The following is a 21,444-nucleotide window of genomic DNA, read 5'->3' as shown; positions in this document are numbered from 1 at the left end:
TCCAGTTCAAAAATTCCTGCATAACCAACATAAAATATTTAGAAATCTGCTAATATTTTCCAACATTTTCTTAGTATTTGCTAAACATTTGATTTGAAAAGTAAAAACAGATACATTTGAATGAGCCTTTATAGTGTGTGGGAATCATGGAAGTCCAGTAACTGCCAGGTTTTTGATGGAGTTCTTTATGTAATATCTGAAGTATTAACAAAACTGTCCCCTGTGTAAGGAGCCAGACTGCAGTTCTTTGAGCGTATTTAGAGTGAGTCACATAAATCTCCTGTTCTGCACATGTGTCCCTACTCAAAGAATTTCCCTAAGAATGCTAGCTGTGGACTTCCAGGAAATTACAATAGTTTGAATGAATTTTGAAATAGTCATATGCTTAGAACATACCATAATAGGTAGTTCAGAAAGGAAATGGAGCAATACATTTAAAAATATTCAGAGTATTGCACGTGATTGATGCAAGGTCACAGCATTCAGCAAGTCAGGCCGCATTGTTCACTTTTACTTTTCTATCGTATTTTTATGAAACAAAAGTTTTATCGATAATTCTAACAAATAAGCTTTTCAAATAGTAGACCTAACACTTGTCATTATTTAGAAATTCCCGCAGAATAAATTTTAAAATATATATATACATGTAGTTATATCCCTTTTATGGGTGGAGCCTGATTTTCACATATTGACTATTGAAAAGGTAAACAAACAGTTGGTAAGAGATTTGATGGAAGTTGCACAGTATTAGAAGATGACATTTTAAGTGATCTCAAATTAATTTATAGAGTCAGTTCCTCTTTACCATCAAGACGACCCATGAAGGGCTGGACTGTGAAGTGCCCACGATCAATGACAAGCGGTTAGCTGCACACAGAGCTGTGTTAAGGTAACTGAGCACTGCTCAGTATAGGCAAGAGACTTACAACCAAACCTAAATAACTTTCTTTCAAAGAGCATAGAGGATCTATTTTGCAGCGTGTTGCACCCCTCTGTCACCCTGCAGCCTCACAAAAGCAGACAAAACAGCCTTCTTGCACTTAAGAACAGATACCTGCCTGCCCTTGATGAAAGCAGAAAACATTAAAGAAGCCCAGGGAGGTGGTGAGGTAGTATCCAACCCAACCTGGAGCACCAGGATCTCATTTTATTGCTTTCAAGTAGCTTCTTTTCAGGGATGCTGCTGTGAGGTTCCTGACCTGCTTCATCACTGGTGTAACTTGTAACTCACATGATTTAATAATGTCACATTAATGAGGGAGATCCAGGTCTGCTCTAGACCAACCCAGCAGGCCAAGAGGGGTCTTTAAGTACCTGCATGTGCTACAAGTCCCGTTCTGTGCCCCGCAGGAGGGCTCAGGTTTTAACTTTCCTAGGAGTTTGGGAGAGGTCAGAGCTGCCCTATATCCCTGAAGGAAAACAAAAGTCTTGGAAGATTTCCAAACACTACAATTTGTGAATGGTGTTATTTTATAAAACTTAGCTTCCTCCCCACCCGTAAGCTTTGTGCTATACATGTAGATCTTTGCTGCCCATTTGCCTGAATTGTGTGACGACATTTAGTGTCGTGTTAAAGTTGTAGCCTGAAAGGCTCAGGCCTCTTACCTTCAATAACACACTGGTCAGGGATAGGAATTTTCTTCCCCATCTCCATGACGTATGCTTTCACTTTACCCAAGTTCTCCTTCAAGTGCAAGTAGAGCTTGTCTTGGTACTCTGCAGGACTCTTCAGCACCTCTGCGCTTTCTTCATGGGCCTTTTCTCCAGCGAGTTCTGGCAAATTTTCTGATTCTGTGCAGTCAATACTTTGGTGTGAAACCAAAGAATTTCCCAGTTGCATTTCTTCGGCATCAACACCAAAAGGTAGCTTCTCGTTTTCCTGGCTAATGTAGATCTCGGTGAAGGAGATGCCAGCAGGTATGTCCCCGTTCTCCTCCTCTTGTCCACTGTCTAAGTTTACCGACTTCATGCGGACTGCATGCAAAGCAAGGCTTTTGGACCTGGAAGGCAAGTAAAGAAGGAAAAGTGCTTCGGAACAGAGGTAAGGTGGAACACAACACGCTGAGCAATGAGACAGAAATCATTTGAACATGTGCTCTTCCGAGTTACCTCTATGCAGCTAGTTTGGAGAGCAGAGTGCAAGGCTAACTTAGCCAGAGGCAAATACCTTCTGATAAATATGCATTTCAAAAGCAAAATGCAAGCCAGTTTTAATAAGCAAATGAAACTAAATAATATCCATATATCACAACATCTGTGTGCCATGGAAGGAGCCAGTCAACCTATCTGCAAGGAACTTAAAACCCCAGCACTGCAGCACACGCTTTATTGATCACATCATAAAAATGCCATCCAGCAGAGATTTAACTGCACCAAACCTGAACCTGAACCAAGATTCAGCCTCCAGTTCTTCACTGCCCTGTATCTATATGCTAAACATGAAACTGAAGTCTCCTTAAGAGCAAGAAGGCTAAAAGAGAAGTGCCTGAAAGCACACACGCAGAGGTGAGGTGTGCTTGCAGGGACACTGAGGGCACACAAGTGACCATGCCCTAGTCAGAGCAGCAGGGGACGAGGCAGTGTCCCAGTCTCACCAGGGCTGTGGTTACCTTTGCTGTCAGGTTTACAGCAGGGTCTCTGCCAGAAATATTGGAGCAGGAAGCAGCAGCCTCGGCTGTGTACCTGTGGAGCACACACGGCCAAGGAACTTTGTGGGTGCTGGTGAATGGGGGGCCTCGTCTCACCCAGGTCCTGGGAGAGTCACACTCATCCCAGCATGGAGCGTGGGCAGACCCACCGGCACAGGATTTGATCAGTCACAGAACTGATCAAAAAAGTAACTTTGAAAGATTTTCCTAACCTTTAAATTCACAGACATTAGACTTGGTTAAAATTAGACTCACGATGCCCATAGCCATCATGCAAGCGGACCAGTTTCTCAATGTTTGAACAAAGATTTCTTACAAAACTGATATTCACAAAAACCACTCACGCGTTTTACAGAACCATACCTGTTAAATCTCATATCCTTCCTTTCTTCTTTAGAAACCTGGCCTAAACTGTATCTTCTTATTGAGCCAGGAGTACTGTTGTTGATGTTTATTTTTTCTTCAAAAGCCTGTATCTTAACTTGAAGCTTTTCCTCTTCTTCATTTCCATTCATAACAGATTTTAAATCATCCAGTGGTACAGGCGATTCTATTTCAATATCATTTTCTGTCCTAAGAAAGCAGAAAGCAGAGATTTAGCTCTGGCACACTTTGCTCCTAGGGATGCTGACACTGCATTTCTGCCCTTGACCCCTGTTATGTGTCTGCTAAAATAATTATGTTTCAGCAGAGATTTTCATAGAGGTTGATTAATCATTTTCAGAAACATCTTCTAGATCAACATCTCTGTCAGATGGATCAGAAACACTGAACATCTCTGACAACAGTGGATTAGAAACTGCATGTGCTGTATCTGCATAAGCAAAAAGCCTCTTTTCCTGATAGTCCCACAGGGAAAAGGTTTTCAGCTGAACTTAAACTATTATTTCAAGCTTGCTAAACAGTGACTTATTGCATTATTTTCATAAACCAAAACTAGAGTTAATTGTAGAGTTTATAGAAGTCTGTGGTTTAAAATGTTTGACGAAAGTACACGCAGTTTGTACTGCTTTAATGTACTCAGAGTAAGAAAAATATATTTTAAAATAACTCTGTGCATGGAAAGGAACAGGCTCAGGAAACTCAAACCTCAGGGTACCGTGCTGGTTCCTGGGATGGAAAACAGCACACTGTCCCTCCCAGATCCCAGCTTTGTGCAGCCACGGGGCCACAACTTTCCGAAGTAACCCAGGCTTGAATGAGTAACCACATCCCACAGGTGTTCGGAGCTGAAAGCAGCCTGACCCGTACAATGCTCAGAAACTCCACAACCAGAATCCTCCTAGAGAATGAAGGGATGTTTGGCAACATTTACTTAGCTCTGTAGTTCAAAATTAAGCTCATTTTCCTCTTACCCCACCCCACTTATTTTGTTCTTCCTTTCTGCCCCCCTTAGGAGCAAGCATCTGAATGGCTCAGTCTGTGAAATGTGAACACTGAAAGCCACAAATGAGAATTTTAACACGCCACTTCCAAAGCAACAGCGTCTCAACAAGTCACGCTCACAGTTGGGAAGCCTATTAAGAAATCCCAAATGCTGCAAATTACTAATAGTGGAAACAAAGCATGTTTGGAAAAAAACAAACAGAAAACAAAACAAAAAAAAAAAAAAAAAAAAAACAAACCAAAAAAGAACAACTGTGAATAGTGAGTGCATCATGAAGTGTGCCTTTTTGTTTGTTTTGATAAAGGCAGTTCAGGATATTTCTCAGGAGAGTTGGCAAGGCTTTGTCCTGTTTTGTTTTTAAATTTAGGCAATACCTCATAATATATTAGCACCACAGAACATTTCAGAAAAAAAAGTATTTTTTTCTAATAAAGAATCATGGTATGACCTTTGCTAACAAGTCTTCCTGCAGATGTAGGACGAGATTTAATTCCTTAGGAAAATGTCACTCCAGCAGCTCTACCAGCACTGCTCTTGTTGTGGGAATCAAGCAGCAAGGAAAACATCTGACACATGCACACACATACAGCCTGGCTGCAGAGGATGGACAGACTGATGGGGTTTATGAATGACAGCCCCAAGCCAGCAAGCCTTGAAGACGTTTGGAAATGAGAACAGACTTTCCTAACTGCACTTTTTTTCCCCCCAGCGTTCTCCGGGTGAACCTTGGTGCCTTTGTGAAGGAAACCCAAGAAAATGCTACTGATAAAGAAATGCATCAAGGAATCCTCTCTGCCATGTGCACAGCAGCAAGTTAGTAAATATAGGGCTCATCACTGGTGCTCACACCCCACCTTGGTTGGGACCTGGCTGATACCTGGCATCTGGAGCAACTGTGAGCACTGCTGGCTGTGGGATGATGCACGGCACGGCTCCTCCGGGGCACCACCAGCTCTCACGTGTACCAGCCTCGCACTCACATCGGTTCCCAGGAAGCCAAAAGCACATGCCCCAAGAGAAATGTTCAATGAAGCCTCCACCCCACGCCCAACGGCCTGCCTGGCAGGCCTTCCTGCTGGCCTCCCCTTGCAGCAACAGTAAAATAAACTATTGTTTGAAATCTTGGCAAGAGGCACCCAGTACATTGCTGAGGTTGCTGCAGAAGGATCAGCTTACACCAAAGCTTGGAGTGTTTCAAGAGGAAAAGGATGCACAAACTTATCGTGAATCATAAGGACCTTGCTGGCAAAGACCTCCACGTTGCTGTGCTCCTCACTGGTGCACTGCGTTTAAATGCTCTTTTGCAAATTTTAGAAAGATACCTAAATATACAGGGCAGCAAGTCAAGAGTGATGTATTAATGTGAAGAGTATTGCTCCAGAACACCAACAGCATTATCAGCATCATAGTCAGGTGCTTAAAATGGGCAGAAGAGCACACACGAATAGAAATTGCTAAAAATACACTGAGATGGGACTGGTTCCAGGATTCAACTCTGTTTGGAAGTAACATGAATGGCTCAAGTGCAGGTCCTCATGGTTCATCAACGTACAGCCTCCAGCACCTCCTTGAACACGACGGAGGTGCAGCTTTGCAGAAGTGAGCAGAATCTCCAGCTCACCGTCAGGAAGCCCATCAGGAGCTTCCAAATATTGCTAGGAGCCGATTATGGAAACGTCATCAGCCTGGTAATGTCCAAGGCTGAGGTGCCCCAAGGAGCTGCAGGCTGGTCAGACGCACGGCAGCTCACAGCCTCAGCACTCCTGGGTGGTATCGAGGGAAGTAAAACACACGGAAATCTTAGATGTTATCCCAGTTCTCTTCACCACTGTGAGTGTTGATTTAAAGGTCAAATACTGTAGAAAATGAAAGGCAAATGAATGGTAAATGAATGGTAAATGATGCTATGTGCTAGACCTATGCTGTCCTGGAAGGAAGAAAGAATTTCATGCAGCCACCAAACTGAGCAGCACGAGTATAGTCTGCTGGGCTCAGTTCTTACCCAGAACGATGGCTTGGAAGCACCATTACATTTTCCTTCTGCCCTTTCTTGCCTTCTTTTAATAACCATGCTACACTTGCAGGTTAGATCAGTCCATTAAGACCCCGCATGTGTTCTTAAAAAGCCCCTCCGAGACCGAGTAGCTTGCGATTTTGTGACAGAGGGGCAATAGAGCATCGCATGGTTTTAATTACACTCTCTACTAAACGCATGTAAAATTCCCAGTGTCAAACAACTCCAAGCCAGCCATCACTCTGCAGAAATCAGTTTCTTCTTATGTAAACACATGATTCTGGAAGGAATGGTTATAATCCAGCCACACATTTTAAAACCCTGTTTTCCTTTCACAGCACAAACACTCTGGATTGCTGCTCTTTAAAAACCACTGCAGCTCAGTAACTGCAGCAGCTCTGCAGCCAGCAGTGGATTTCCATGTTGATCTCTGGATCCTCCCCACTTAACATTCGTGCACTTCACACAAGTCAGAAGAAATGCGGCATAAATCAGTGGAGAGCTCTCATTTTACCCTTAACCGCTGCTCTATACTTGTTCTTGTCTGAGTCAGCTGATATTATGCTTGATAAAGGCTTGAAATGCAAAAGCAAATAACAAATCTATAACTGCAAAAAGTCTGCCTTTCTCTCTGCTCACTCACAGCCACGCTGAGTTAACACAACGGACCCCAGCTGCCAGCCTGCAAGGACCAGGGTCACAAGGGATAAGGCAGACGATGAAGGAGAAATCAAGTGGAAAATGGAAAATAAGAAATAGTTCCAGAAAGGTTGGTTTGAAAGGGTCCAGCACAGCCACTGGTCCAGGAAAGAGGCAGACACGCCTCTTTGTCACCCAGAGCAGCACTGGGAACAGGATTTTATTTGTATTTTATTCTGGTGAAGCAACACAAATTGCACCTGCCTTGTGGTGAGAGCACCTGTATTGCATCAACTGTCCGAGCTCCTAACAGCAGCAATTTATCACCAGAAATATTAAAAACTGATAGCAACAGCAAAACAAATTGTGGAGGAACTTGTGTTTTAAGTTCCCTCCACTGCAGATAGAAAGCCAAACTCTGCCCTCTCCTCCTCCCCCAGGCTCCACACACAAAACTGTATTTTGCTTCTGAAACCATGCGCATACACAGCTCAAGCAGCTTCTACCCCTCAGCAAAGCAAGTCCTTAAAGGGCAATTTTACAGAGAAATAGAGAAACACAACAACAATGTTCTAACAAAAACCTTTTCCTGTTTTTTTTGTTGTTGGCTGGTTGGTTAGTTGTTTTTTTGTTTGTTTGTTTTTGTTTTTTTGGGGTAGGGAGAGAGGAGGGAGGAGATCCACTCTAGTGATAAATGTTAGGCATAGAAGGTAATAAGGAATAGGAAAACCATAGCATTTTAGCAAATAAAATAATTTCTCAATCATAAATCAAGTGACCAGTCCTGGGCTGCAAGAGTAATTATTAGACTTTGTTACTGAAACCTCAATTCCTGTCCTGTTTCGTTACAGTTCCCACAACATGTGGCATTCTTCTGGCCCCCTTCGCTGCGACGACTTGCCTACTCGTTTTTGTAGTTGAACTTGACTGGTTTGAAAAACACGTACGTCATTTCACGCTCACTCGGTTATTTCCACTTCAGTTTTTTCACTGTCTTCAGTGAAGCTTTTCACAAAGGCAGTTCTGAGGGCTCTGTTTCAGCAGATTTGTGCCACCAGGTGATGTGTGCACATTTATTACAGCCTTGTAAAATAAGTGGCTATATCGGGGTTCCTCTCCTTTCTCATTTTTAACTCTCCAGGATATCAATTAATTGTTTCTCAAATGACCTCAATGTTTTGGCTCCAACTCTACCAGTCTGTCTCCAAAGCTATCCTTCATGGTTATGAGTTTTCTGACATCTGTGTTAAATTTTATATCACAGGATTGCTATTCCTTCGTGCCCTCTTGACCTATTTCAGTATATGCAATGCTAATTATAAGTCTCTCCCTAATTAAAAGTGACTACTATCAGATATTTAAATAACACGTTCTTACTGTGACAAATGCAGCAGTGCTCCCAATGCTTTAATCTCAGGATACAAGTTTAAGGAAGCTAAGTGCTCAGAACATTTTTGTACACGCTTGAGAATATTTTTTCAGACTTGTTTAGCAAACCTTTGTTACAGAGCTGTGCCAGTCATTGTTCTCCTAGCTTCAGTGGTTATCTTCTAGAATAAACTCGGTGGTAATTGTGTAGCCTGACTCCACCGATTTATTTTTAACTGAAGCATTTCAGATTGCCTTAGTCTGCTTATCTGGGATGTAGCTTTCTTTCTGCTCTTTTAGAAGTGCTAAAACTTTAGCAGCTTCTTTTTTCTCCCTTGCCAAATGACACAGCTGCTGCTGCGTGATGTTCAGAGGCCATTCTGCCTGGTAGCGTGCATCTGGCATCTGCAGTGCACCTAGGCTCTTACTGACATCCTGGAACTATGGATTTCTGCTGTAGTGTTGATCGTCCTTATTCCTGCGTTTGAAATGCATGCCTCAAGTTACTTCTACGAGCACGGATGTTCTCCATCAGGTGTCTGTACGCTTACCTGACCCTATAAATAATGCAATCCAATAGCTGAGTGAGTGTACACTGGAACAATACATGAGAGATACCAAGATCAATTTGAAAATAGAACTGCAGTAACTTACAGGAACTGCAGTACAGCTTGTTTTCAGCTGGATGCTCTCATTCATTGCAACTTGGGTGTATTTAATATAAATTCACACTGCCTCGCACAGCCCCTGGGACTGGTCCTCGTCACACAAAACCCAGCGTTACCTGGCTGCTGACACGTTGTCATTCTCCAGCTGTCGGACGAGGAGCTTGGCTATGGCAGTGAAGCTGTTGCTCATGCGGTAGATATCTCTGCTCTGGGTGCCCAAGATGCTGGAGAAGGTGTCAGTGAGACTCTTAATTTCCAGCAAAAGGATGTGGTGAAACGAATGCTCCATGTTGGCCAGATGGTTCACCAAATACATCAGGCACATCCTGGCTCGCTCCTAGACGACATAAGGAGATAGAAAAACAAATTTTAAGCAAATGAATTCAATGTTTGCTTGCACAAGGCTGGTTTGTGTGCATGCTGCTGATTAAAACATTGCCATTGGGGAATTAGGGAATAGTGGCTGCCCCACGACTAACAAAAAGGCAGCTGCACCAAAAGCACAGTTTCCTTTTGCGTGCTGTCAACATCAAACGTATTGGCCTTGGTGCTGCCCAACCTGGCTTAGCCTCCATACACCTTTGTGTACTCCTCAACCCAGAAGTAGAGTCCCCAAAGCCTTTGGAGGGCTCTGCATGGCCCTAGGGCAGTAGAGCACCGGCAGCAGACTTGGCTCCCATTTCTTCTTTGATGGGCCTTGTGAGCCTGGCCAAGCTAGCTCACCTGCCCATAACCCAGTTTCCATGCCTCTTTTTTTTCTTTCTTTTCCTTCCTTCTAACTGCTGGGCTGTTTCTGGCAGGCAAACCCTCGTGCTCGTGTACTCAGCTCAGCAGGGAGCAGACCCTGTGGCTCAGGGCTGCACTGCACAGCCCACGGCTGACTCCATTGGTGTGGCTTTGTTACAGACCCATTGCATTTATGGGCTAATTTCCAGCTTATTGCCTTATCCACGTTATCCTCCACAACTGCAACCATTCAAGAGCCACCAGGCAGTTCGAGTGAGCTCTGCGCATGCCACCAGCTGTGACAAGCACACAGCCGGGAGCAAATACCCATTTTTCCAGAGCACAAAAGTGTTTCCCAATCACAACTTCCTTTCTGGATCTGCCGGGTGTTGCCCATTTGCTATATTTAGCAGTGTCACCCCAAACCCTCTCTTCACCAGCGCTCCCCAGGCCGAGTGGGACTCCTGCAACAGCGTCCTGCAGAGGAGAGCCAGGGACGGGGGTAACGGCGAGGGGTTGCAGGGCCTCAGGAGTCACAGGGGCACGCTCCTTCCATGCATTACATCTAGGAGCAACGCTCAGGTGAGACCCATGACCAACAACGAGGGGTTTAAAATGAGATTTCGTTTCATGATCTCGCCACACACGCCAAGCTGCTGCCTGGCAGCTGTGCCAACCCCTGCCAACACGCTGAAGTCTGATATGCCCTCCGCAGCCAAAGTTTGGCTGGGCGATTTATCACCAAGATCACGTCTCCCACAAACTACAACTAAAGGGGCTGCTCCAGGTCATAATGTAAATAAATAAACAAATCAAAAGCAAATATTTGCTAACAAATATGTTATCTCTGCTTGGCAAGTGCACACGGTTCCAATTCCAAGTATCTCTGTTTGCACATGTGCAAGTTCTCACACTAAAACACAGACCCTGAAGGTAAAGAAACGCATGAGGGTTTCTTTGTTTTCTTATAATTGTTCTAGGCGTATAAGGTTCCACAACCCTACAAATACCTAGGTGGTAAAAGCAGCAAAGAGCAGCAATTAACTCAGAGCTCATATCGGATCCTCCGCTGGGATGCTCCCCGTGGTGAGACCCACTCCACGCTCAGCAGATCGTTACAGAAACCAGGAGATGTTTCGCTGTTAGAACCTGTGCTGAAATGCAAGCAGAGGCACTTCAGGGAAAAAAAAAAAAAAAAAAAAAAAAAAAAAACCAACAACAACAAAAAAACACCAAAAAAATAAATCTCTTCTTCCCAAGGATTAGCAGAAATGGAGGGGAAGCTGCGTGCCATCTACATCCTCCCAGCACTGCAGGGCAACAGCGTTATCGCCTCAGATTTCAGAAATAAAATCCCAAAATTCTTCTGGGACTGTGTAACAGGAGAAAAAACACTGCCCAAGGTTTAATTCCAAGTGTAGCCGGGCCATAAAAATACATGGGAGACTTTGGCAGAGCGTTGCCCAAGTATCACGGGTGAGACACGTTTTGAAGAAAAAGTCAACTTCTTTCAAACAAAAGGAGATGGGCTGCGCCGTGCCGTGACAGAGATAAATGAGCACAGCTTATCGGACAAATTGCTTCCCCTCAGCCGTATGTGGAAAAACTACGGCTACTTCTGCAGGCGGGCTGGGCTGCTGTGACAGAGCGGGCCTTTTCCTCAATGGTTTGAAGGGGGCTGACTTTTTGGTAAATACTCACTAGCTTATTTGGAAGACATTCCTCCCTCCAAGAGATAAACATAGGCTCAATTAACATTTAAAACACATTTTTGTTTCCTAAACAAACTCTGCAGCAGACGCAACTCGAAGAGAAGTTGTGACCCTTTTCATGTCACTTTGATCCAGCTGGAATGTCTCCAGCCACGCTGAAACGCTGCTACTCGCCTGGAGTGAGGTAAAAGAACAATAAACTCCAGTGAGTAATATAATATGGAACTGTTACACAAAACAAAATTACAGCAAAATAGCTCAACATGAAAGCAGTTATTATCTCTGCCGCAATTTTTACCCAAAAATATTCAGAGAGCCTGTTTGGACGTACATAAGCCATTGTTATTTCAACTGTGCTTGTTTTCTGTGTTCATGTGCTTTCTCCTAAGCTCATCTCACGTTTTATGGCCAGTAGGTGAAGATCTGAAATACAGGCAACGAGGTGTGGCAACAGAGTTTGCTTTTTCTTAAAATCAGGCTCAGGAGACTACAGAAGAGACCAGAATGATTTCAGAAGAAACTGCAATTTCCAGTTTGTCCAAAACATCTTAATATATGTGTATTTCAATAACTACATATCCAGCTGACTTTTGCCCCAAGATGATGCTTTGCTTTGCACAAATTGCTGGTCAAGGGACACGTCCCGATTGCAGCTTCACCCGTGAGACTCCCCCTGACATCAGGGGAAGCGGCGTGCATAAACAAGGGGACCTCTAAAATAAAGGGATCCGTTCCCAGCCAAACCTCTCATCTCTCCAGGGGTCTGCCTGAGCTGCCAAGGGGGAGAGAGCAGCTAAGAAAAAGCACAAGAGCTCGCTTCTAGAAGCCAGCAGAAGACATTTTCTGCTCACGTTTGCAATCCGCATTACGAAGGGCCAGCCCTCAGCCCTTGCCACCTCTTTTCACCCACTAAACCGCCCAGTGAAACAAAACACCAACAAATACAGTTCCAACACGCCGTCATCATTGCGTTTCTCGCTTGCTTTGCTCGGCCAGCAAGGGGTGGCTGGTGCAGGGTCCCGTCTGCAGGCAGCAGCTCGCGGTGCATCTGCAGCACAGCCCCGTCGCAGGAAGCAGCCGCAGACGTGTTCAGGAAGGCACGGCCGAGATAAGGGACCCCATCAGCACGCCCGGGCGTGCGGGGCCCGCTGTGCTGCTCACACGCTTCTGCCGGGCCTACATAAATTAGCCGTCTGCAGCAATGCTTGTAACCCGGCAGTTCCTCTTAGATCAGTGGTGCTTGAACAATTTCTTTTGGGTAGACTCATTTTTATCTGCTGGACCTTTACGATCGGCCCGGCTTTTATGATGCCAGATGTGTTTCTGCTATTTTATCTGGGTGTCCACGCTGCAGCGAGCGCTGCCTTACACATCAGTGAAGTTCATGGGGCGCTCACAAAGGCTTCTCTCCTCCCCTCTTTCGAGGTGCCCAATCTGCACGGGAGTACCCACAGACCCCTTTGCTGATAGTAGGATGGGGCAAAAATCTGCAAAAGGAACAGCCAGAGTAAAGCAAGAAAAGAAAGCTTCATGGGGAGAATGAGATCTGTGCGTTACTGAACTGGTGAGAGGGGCAGGGACCCTTCGGTCACTGCCTGGTCTCCTGCAAACCCAGGCGATGGGCCTGGACCAGTGAACGGCCCTCCAAATAGCTCCTCATACCCCCAGAAAATTGTGCAACACAAAGCACTCGAGTTCCCTAAAATACAAAAAATAAATTTAAAAAATAGGATAAAAAGACAAAAGCCGCAAGGAGAAGGTGTGAGAAAGACCTTGAGCTGCAATGCTGAAGGAAAAGGGAAGCCGTCAGGTGAAGCCAAGCAGGCGATGCAGGGAAGCAGACCACGTCCCATGTCAGAGGATGCAAAAACCATACAAAAAAAAACATTTGGACATCTTTTTAGAAAGCAAACCCAGGAGAGCAGAGGAGCCAGCTGTCACACTGCAGAGTTCACCTCTGCCACCCTTTGCACGTCACTTTTGTAAATGGTTTTTGGTCAAAGGGCTCCTGGGTGCCGCTAAAGCAGAGCCACACAACCAAGCCAAGCGCGTGCCCACCTCTCCAAGCAAGCACCACTCATGGTGTGGAGCTGGGCTGGAACAGGGCACGTGGCTGTCAGCAGCCTGCAGCCCCTCGGACACAGCAGGCGTACGGCATGGGGCAGCACGGAGGGTACCTGACACTTACAAGACTGGAGATTAATTATTCTGTGCAGGTTTGGCCCAGGCTGTGCATGTAAAAGTTGGATGTTACATGTATCTGCAGAAACCCAGGGATTAAAAAAATATAAGAAGAAAGTGTTCTGCAAATTGTTTCTTTGTAAACTTTACAGTAGTCTGTCATTTCCAATAATACACAAAGCACAACACGTCCAGGTGGCTGCTTGCTTGTTCTTGGTATAAATCAATGAATAAGTAAACAAATGCAAAATAAATTCTGTCCCTTTTAAGAAGGGGAACACAGCAGAAAGGCTGCCTCAGATATTTGCATGGAAGAGCTGGTTCATCATGCTAAAACACAGCCCCAGAATTAAATCCTCGAGTCCTAATCCCAGCTGTGCTCCTTCAAGGATGGACCAGTTATGAGCTGTAAAGCTTTTAGGAGTCCCTAACTCTGAAGTAGCGCGCGCAGAAATAAACACTGCCTGCTGCAGTTCTCAGCAAGGTAAATTTTACTGGGGTGATATAGGTAAACAAGGAGGGAACAACCAATTTCATTCATGCTGGAAGCTGCAACCACACAACACATGTGAGAGAGTCTGTGCAGAACAGCACAACATTGCCCTGCGGTGTGCCACGTGTCCCCAGCAGCTCCGTCCCCTGCCTGTGAGCCCTTGTGCCCCCAGGCAGGACCCCACCTCTTGGGGAGGCTTTAAAACCTTTAAGATAGTCCCCCGAGCCCAATCCATATACACAGGACCAACTTCTCCAGCCTGTATGGAGACAAACACCAGTTGATTTGGTGCAAGGATCACTGAAAGGACAGGGAAACTACAAGGATTCACCTCTGCTGAAATAAAATGACCCAGGTTACTGTATGGCAGCATCAGTACCAAACTTCAGCAAACAGATTTATTACATACTATTCATTTTTTGTCTATATAATCAAGTTTTACCACAGCCACGGAAGTTTGAATTATTTAGCAGGAGCTCCATGAATTCAGCAGACCATTATTTTTACCTTCACAGAGCCGTGATTTGAGGCAGAGGGAAAATGTTTATTATTAGTGGCAAAAGACACATAAACTTATAACCAGGAATGAAAACAAAAGTCATATTAAAAATCACGGTATATCATAAATGAGTCTAGCTAGCTTGGTGTCCTCAGGACACCCAAAGTCTCGAGCAGTCAGGTAGTTTGCAGGCTTCGCAGTGGTTGCCTCCCTCCCTCAGGCTGCATTTTTAGGAGCTGGGGATGGCAGTGGGGTCTACGGTATTTCTCAGTCCCAGTGGGACAAGGGTAACAGCAGTGCTTCGTGAGCAGCACCCCTCACTGCTGGGGCCATGGGTAGCTGGGATTTTGGGGAGGGTGAAGGGCTGGGACCTGAGAGCTGCTCGGCGGTGTCTGTAGCACACTGAGCCTGTTCGTAGCACCCGGAGCAGGTGAGCATGGCTTCCACATCCAGATTTTATGATAGGAAAAAAAACTCCGTGCAGATTTGTTACTCTGTGATGAAACTCATGAAACAATTTTAGGAGTTTGTGGCTTTAAATCCTTTTAAAGCACAGTGTTCCCACTGGGTCAGGTCCAACCATGAAAATGTTCCTGTGATGAGGCTTGAGTCCAGCATCACTGCCGGGCACTTTCCTTATAAAACACTCGTCAGAAGCATTCAATTACCCATGGTTACACATGCAAAAGAGCTGGATTACACTGGACTAGGGAGTTCATATTTCCCTACAAATGCAAAATAGCTGGATTACAGCATATATTGGGCAGTTCATATTTCACTGCATGATTGCAATGTTCCTGAAGACTATATGCATCTAAAATTCGGTGTCATACCCAGGGTTTGCAATACCTAGTTTGGAATACTTATGTGTATTACTTTGTACAACCTTTAACAAGAGAAACAAACGAGCACACACACAGAGCCATCCCCCGAACCAACCAACTTTTGTTTTCAGGCTTACCTCATCAATATGTCCAACAGCTCCAAAGATCTTTGCCGTTTGCCCAATCAAACTTGGAAAACTCTCACCAATTTCTTTTAGCTTTGGAAGAAAAGCAGCTAAGGCTACCGGGTCATAGCCAGCTATTTCTACAAGTATGTTTAGAATAACATCGCTATGGCTAGGGTCTCGTAAGTGTCCCAGTAGGCACGGAATACACTCCTTCAGCACCTATTTAAAATAAAAATGACAAAGATTGTGAATATATTTGAGAATTGTGAATACAGATAACCAAAAGAGGCGTTGTGCATCGGAGGGATAGAACTAAAATGCCAGACTTTGATTTAGCACAATAGTTTTCCACCTTTGTTGACCTTTGCACAAAGCTATTGCTGAGGTCAACAGGAGTTCAGCTCAACATATGGAACAAGGGTATGCTGTAGCCTTGAAATATTGCAGTTATGCATATTTAAGTAAGGAAATACTCAATTGTTTAAAAAAAGGCAAAAAAACCCTCACCAAATATTTCCTTTGCTCTGGGCCAATTCTATACTTTATGGATTAAAACAACATAGGTCTTCTCAGTCTTCCCCAGTGATACAGTAAATTAAAGTGCTAGCAGAAAGTTTTGATTTCCCCCAGCAACCAAATAACTTGACAAGGTTAATAGCTGGTACAAAACTAAAAATAAGGGGCAAGATCCTAGCTGCACAGAAGTGCTGCAGGCAAGTTGTCATTTCTTACAAGACATTTTTCAAGAGGTTGAGGGTCCAGTCCTTCAGAACACCTTACAAACAGGATGGAGTGTGATCAACTACCAACTGAGTTATTATTTTACATGCATACTAATGCACGTCTACGTGTATACTAACACACTTCTGACTGAAACGGCTGAATGCATGGAAAACACATTACAGCACAGAATGAGGGCATAAAGTGATTTTCTTTTTTTCTCAAGTGGACGATCAGTTTTAGCAAGTTGTTACCAATGGCTCTGCCAAAATATTGCAGGTACATGACCGAATAAATTGTTAACAGTGGTAAATGACACCTCTTTGGATTTACGGAGTGTGTGGCACAGAGGCAGAGCACTGCACAAACATGAAATACCTTAAAGCTATTACGGCTCACGACTAATGATTTGCATGCTATTACGACAGACTGGTCCCACACCTGCTGAAGCCAAAGGGAGGCTTTCCACCAACTTCCCAGGGTTTGGGAGGATGCTCCAAGTGCTCACTCGGGCATTTTTTGGCTTATACACCTACTTTTCACCAGCTCAGCATCTCCACACACTTACAGGGCCCTTTGGTTGACGACTCTCCTACTTGCAAGAGCAGCCCTATTTCATCTGTTACAGGGTATTATGATGAAGTTTCCTTGGCTGTCTGGAGGAAGGTATTAACTACTGCTGATTCCTCTTTTCCAAAGATTTTATAGATTCCATAAATTTACAAAGCAGGTAGCTTTGTGTCTTGTTTGAATGTGCTGGGCGCTGTCCTAGAATTTTCGAAGCACGGGATGCTTTGCCTCAGTTAATCTCTAGTTCACTCTTAATCATTTCCTAACTCATTTTTAGTTTTCCTTGATATATTACTTAACACAGTTCACTTATTCCAACAGAAATGTAGTTATGGGAATTAAAGCTCAGCTCATGGAGGAAGAGCCAAAAAAGTAGAAAACAGTTCTGGTTTAACACAACCTTTTCGGTCCAACAGAATCACTGTTACGTCCTCTTTACGATCAGATGGAGAATTTGAAATGGAATTAAAAAATTCACAGGGAAATTCATAGGAAAATCATAGGAACGCACTGCCATGCATGTTACGGGACTTACTGTTCTGAGAGCAGCTAGCAGACAGACTTTGCCAAGCCATCTGAACCAAATAACCTCCCCCAAAAGGGGGTGCAATGTGTAGTAGTGAGATATTCCAAATACAGTTTTACCCCAAGTTCTTTCTTCCTCGCCACGACCTGGAGGAGCCTGAGGAGGTGGTGCTGTTCGGCGTGGTGCAGCTGAGCCAGCAGGGCCACCAGCTCCCTCAGATGGAGGTTTATCGGCTGCGGCTGCTTCTCGTACAGGGAAGGCAGGACACGGAGCAGCATCGAGTTCCCTGAGAACAGAGCAAACGAGAGGCCGGTGACTCGGTGTATGTCAGTGCCCCACAGGCAGGGAGCGCCCTAGAAAATCAGCACACGCCTGGAGACACCAGTTTTTAAGAATCATAAGTACAGAACCAGGGAGGTGTAAAATTCACTGCAGGAAATCATGTACCGTGCCAAGAAGCCCAATAAATTATCTGAATAGAATGAATTATTGCAGGTATAACAATGTACATGTAAAAAAAAAAGGATTTCCTATCTATTATAATTGTCATTCTCAATCACAATACCATGAGAAGGCCACTTAACAAGCTTTCAGATTTGGATGATAAACTGGTCTAGGGCTCCACAGACTAAGTGTGATTTAAATTAATAATTAAAAAAAAGCTAGAAAGCACATAAAAGCTCTATTTCTCCTTTGTTGAGATTAAGGCTTTCAAATTAAGTAACCAGCATATGGAAAGAATAGTTGGTTATTAAGAGAACTAAATGTGCATGACAGTAAATTTGAACATAAATAGTTAAGGATGCCATTTCCAGGAATAGAAAGAAACCAGAGAGAGTCAACTGCAGACAGACACAGATATGCAAAACCCTCTCTCACACATTTTCTTAAGATGTCTGTGCATAATTCAATTTGAAGCCCAGGCTCATACCAAAATATATAACTTCACATCGCTGTACATGCCTGCCTCAATATATTTAAGTTTCACTTGAACAACATATGGAAAACATCTGCCTATTGCAGTGCAGTATGGCTTCTTTTTGTAAACCCTTGAAAGTCCTTAAGGTCTCTTCGGATTTGGTTTCCAAGAGGAACTCGCACTCTGGCCTGCTGCTTTTTCTCCCACTTAAATCCAAGCCTTATAATTTTGGAAGATAAGCAGGTCAGTTCATGGATGGTAGAAAGAGGATACATGGGTCAGACTTGATCGCATCGTGCTCCTGCCAGATACAGAAAGAGCAGCCCACAACACTGTTAGGTCTTACAACATTGCCCCTGAGGCAAGTAACCAAAATGAAACTCATTGCAGACTCAAAACTTTCAGGCAAAGCAGCCTGTAATGATCCTTAAGGGGTCCTTATGCTTCGGAGGAGTGCCTCCACACTGTTTATCCAGCCTCACTTCTGCATCCTCCCCCGAAGCATTTATTCTGCTTGAAGAGTTGTTGGCTTCTTCCCGAAGGCAGAGCTAACAACGAGGTTCAGACCCCACCTCAATTCCCGTGGATATGAAGAATTTGTCTTGTTCTGTTCAACAAACAAAGCACAAAGGCCAGCTGCAGATGAAGGATATTTGCTGATGGATTACCCCACACAGATCAGCAAGCAGCTCAGCTCGGGCCTCTTTCTATCCACACCTTTTTACACATCTCTTCCTGGTGCTACCAGTCTGGAAAAAGAATTGAGGGGCACAAGAGTCACTAATTTAGCAGGGGACTCATGCTCCTAAGTCACAGAGGTTCATTTGAAACTGCCTTTGACCTGCACAAGCAGCTGATAAATTTTATTTTGTAATTTTTAAACTAACCAGGATGGCAGCGGCAGCTGAGCACCAGGAAAGGCAGCGGTTGTGAGTAGTGCAGTTAAACACAGCCATCACAGCCCCAATTTGCCCATAGCTAAAACCAAAATGTTGAGATCGATTTACTTGAAGTTTTCTAGACTCACGTCCGAGTTTGAAATTGAACAATCTTGTAAACAAATGTACTGAAAAATTTCTTGTTCTCTGGATAATTTTGTGTTTCCTGAGTTAAGCCCTTTCTTTGTACTTGTGCATGTTTAGTTTCCACTGGAAGCTTCCTGCCCATGCGGAACAGACCCCTTAAGCTCCAGTCAAATTTTCAGCAGTGGTAAAAGATGAAATTTCCTTGTTCCCGGACAGGCAAAATTCTTGGTTGTAAATTGTGGAGGGAAATGATTCAACAGAAAAACAAAAAGTAGCAGCTCTACATGAGGAAAGACAGCAGCTAGCCTGAGATTCGCCATTGCCTAAGCCAGAATATCACAGGTAGGAAGATATCTGGAAGGTAAGACCAATTATTCACCATGAGAAAGCCACCATTTTAAGCATTGGACGCATTAGAGGAGGCGGTGTAATTTGCCCTGACATGATGGATTGCAGTTATGAAATACTTTGGACAGAAATACTTTGTACAGAAGTAAATTTGGGCAGCTCATCCAGTCACCATGCAGCAAACATTACTGCCTTTATATTCACTAACCAGGATAAATAAATAAAAAAAAAAAAAGGGCAAATTTGAAGCTAGCCCATCACTTTGGAGCGACGTTTAAGTGGCCTCACTGACACGGAATCCTTTTTAATTGAACAACCCCCACACACCAACCTGTAAACCATCCAAGCAGGCACCACAGTTTGTGTCTGTTCTTCATATAACTTAGAAAGGGTCATAAAGCATGCCCCAATTCACTACTTTCTCCTGTTTGCATGTTTCCAGCCAGCTCTGAGCACCATTTGCCATGCCTTCCCGGTTTCTAAGCAATTTCCCCTCGTGCAGCTCACCGACCTTTTGCATTCTCAGGGTCTGGCTGTGGCGATGCTCTGCCCACTCCCAACTAATTCACTTTGCTCCATCTTGCTTCCTCTCTCTCCGCCTAAACCAAGAGCCTGAAAAGCACATTTGCTGTCCGAGGACGGAAAAACATTATACTCAGCTCCTTAATTACCTTCTCTCCCTCTTCCTTCCTTACCACCCTTATCCCCAATGCTTTCCAGATTAGCCTTGCTCAGGCGTTCCAAGCAGACCACACACTGGGAATTATGCAACCCAGGCAGAAGCTAACGTACAGTTGGGGACATCCGATGGCTGAGCCGGGCTGGCTGCGAGTCAGGCAGGGCAGAGGCACGGCCAGCAGCAGCAGCCACAACGCCAGGACCACGCCGCAGGCACGTTGGCCGATCCCCTGCGTGCACAAGGAGTAGTAAAGGTGTCCACGTGCTCTGTCCCAGCTCTGCCCCATCCACGGCTGATCCCAGAAGCGCTGTGTAATGAGGCTGGTGGTGCTGTGTGGACGTACAGCCCTGTTCTGGCCTTCACTCCAGGAATACTCTGGGAAAAGCGCTTGCCCCAAGAGCACTGCGCTCCCTGGGTGTCCCAAGCTGGGCAGAGAACTCTGCAAGTGTTCACCTCCATTTTACCAAACCTTTGCAGGACACTGTGCCAACACTACCATCTCTTTCAGGTGGCAGGAGAGCAGCTGGAGGCCCTGCTGTGGCAGGAGCCACTGTCACACTGCGGAACAGCCAGACGTGGTGCAGGGGAAAAGCAGCACAACACGGCCAGCAGCATGGGGAGCTCAGCATCATGCTCAGCAGTGCCGGTACCTGCGGTGTGCTGAGGCCATGCACACCTCCGTGCTACCTCCCTGTGTCTCCTGCCCCTGAACAGAAGCCCTGGTGATGGAGCAGGGCAAGGAAGCTGTGTAGGGGAGAGTGGAGCCCTCCCTGCCACAGCTGTGTGCAGCGCTGAGGGGCTGGGCCTGGGGGTCCCAAGCAGAAAGGGAACAGACTGCACGCTGAGTGTGGTTATGTGGGGTTTTTCCCCCCAGTTTCCTAAATATTTGGAGCCAATGTGTAACTTCTACCATCAGCATGCTACCCTTAATCTCAATTCTGGAATAATCAAGGGCCCGTTAAGCTGATAAACTTTCCAGAGCTTAAGTGAGTCACCACCACTACCACCACTGCTTGTCACTGGATTAACATCTAACCCACGAGCCCCTTGTTTTGTTGTTTCCAAGTGAAGAGAAACAGCTCTCATCCTGCAGCTGCTAACCTACGGGCTCCTGAAACAAGATCCTAGCAGCAATGCCTTATCACCAGTTACAAAGCTGTTACTGGTAATTAGGACTAGAAAAGCAAAACCCTAGCAAGCTGCCTTTAGTTTTTTCACAAGTTCTCCTTTGTTGTTTAAGGCAGCAAACCACCAGTATAATAGAAGTTTTTAAATAATAAAAAAAATATATTAAAAAAAAGTGCTACAAGATCTAGGTGAAACCGTTCGTGTGCATCTAAACCAGTTGCAGACCTATTTATTTCTCTACC

At 44.8% G+C, this 21,444-nt stretch overlaps 1 protein-coding gene across 8 annotated transcripts in view; it reads right to left on the bottom strand.

The window, feature by feature from the left end:
- Positions 1–21,444, bottom strand: part of VEPH1 (ventricular zone expressed PH domain containing 1) — a 79,630-nt gene that overhangs the window by 30,226 nt on the left and 27,960 nt on the right. For all 8 annotated transcript variants that reach the window (XM_082767758.1, XM_082767759.1, XM_082767754.1 and 5 more), the window contains 5 exons: positions 17,223–17,389; positions 15,297–15,506; positions 8,841–9,061; positions 3,012–3,221; positions 1,606–2,000 (listed from right to left, as the gene is read on the bottom strand). In XM_082767758.1, coding sequence (XP_082623884.1) covers positions 1,606–2,000; positions 3,012–3,221; positions 8,841–9,061; positions 15,297–15,506; positions 17,223–17,389 — 1,203 coding nt within the window. The remainder of the gene's footprint in view (positions 1–1,605; positions 2,001–3,011; positions 3,222–8,840; positions 9,062–15,296; positions 15,507–17,222; positions 17,390–21,444) is intronic.

The sequence above is a fragment of the Aythya marila genome (assembly GCF_965140915.1).
Source record: "Aythya marila genome assembly, chromosome: 9".
Classification (NCBI taxonomy): Eukaryota; Metazoa; Chordata; class Aves; order Anseriformes; family Anatidae; genus Aythya; species Aythya marila.
This window is presented reverse-complemented; position numbering and strand designations above follow the sequence as displayed.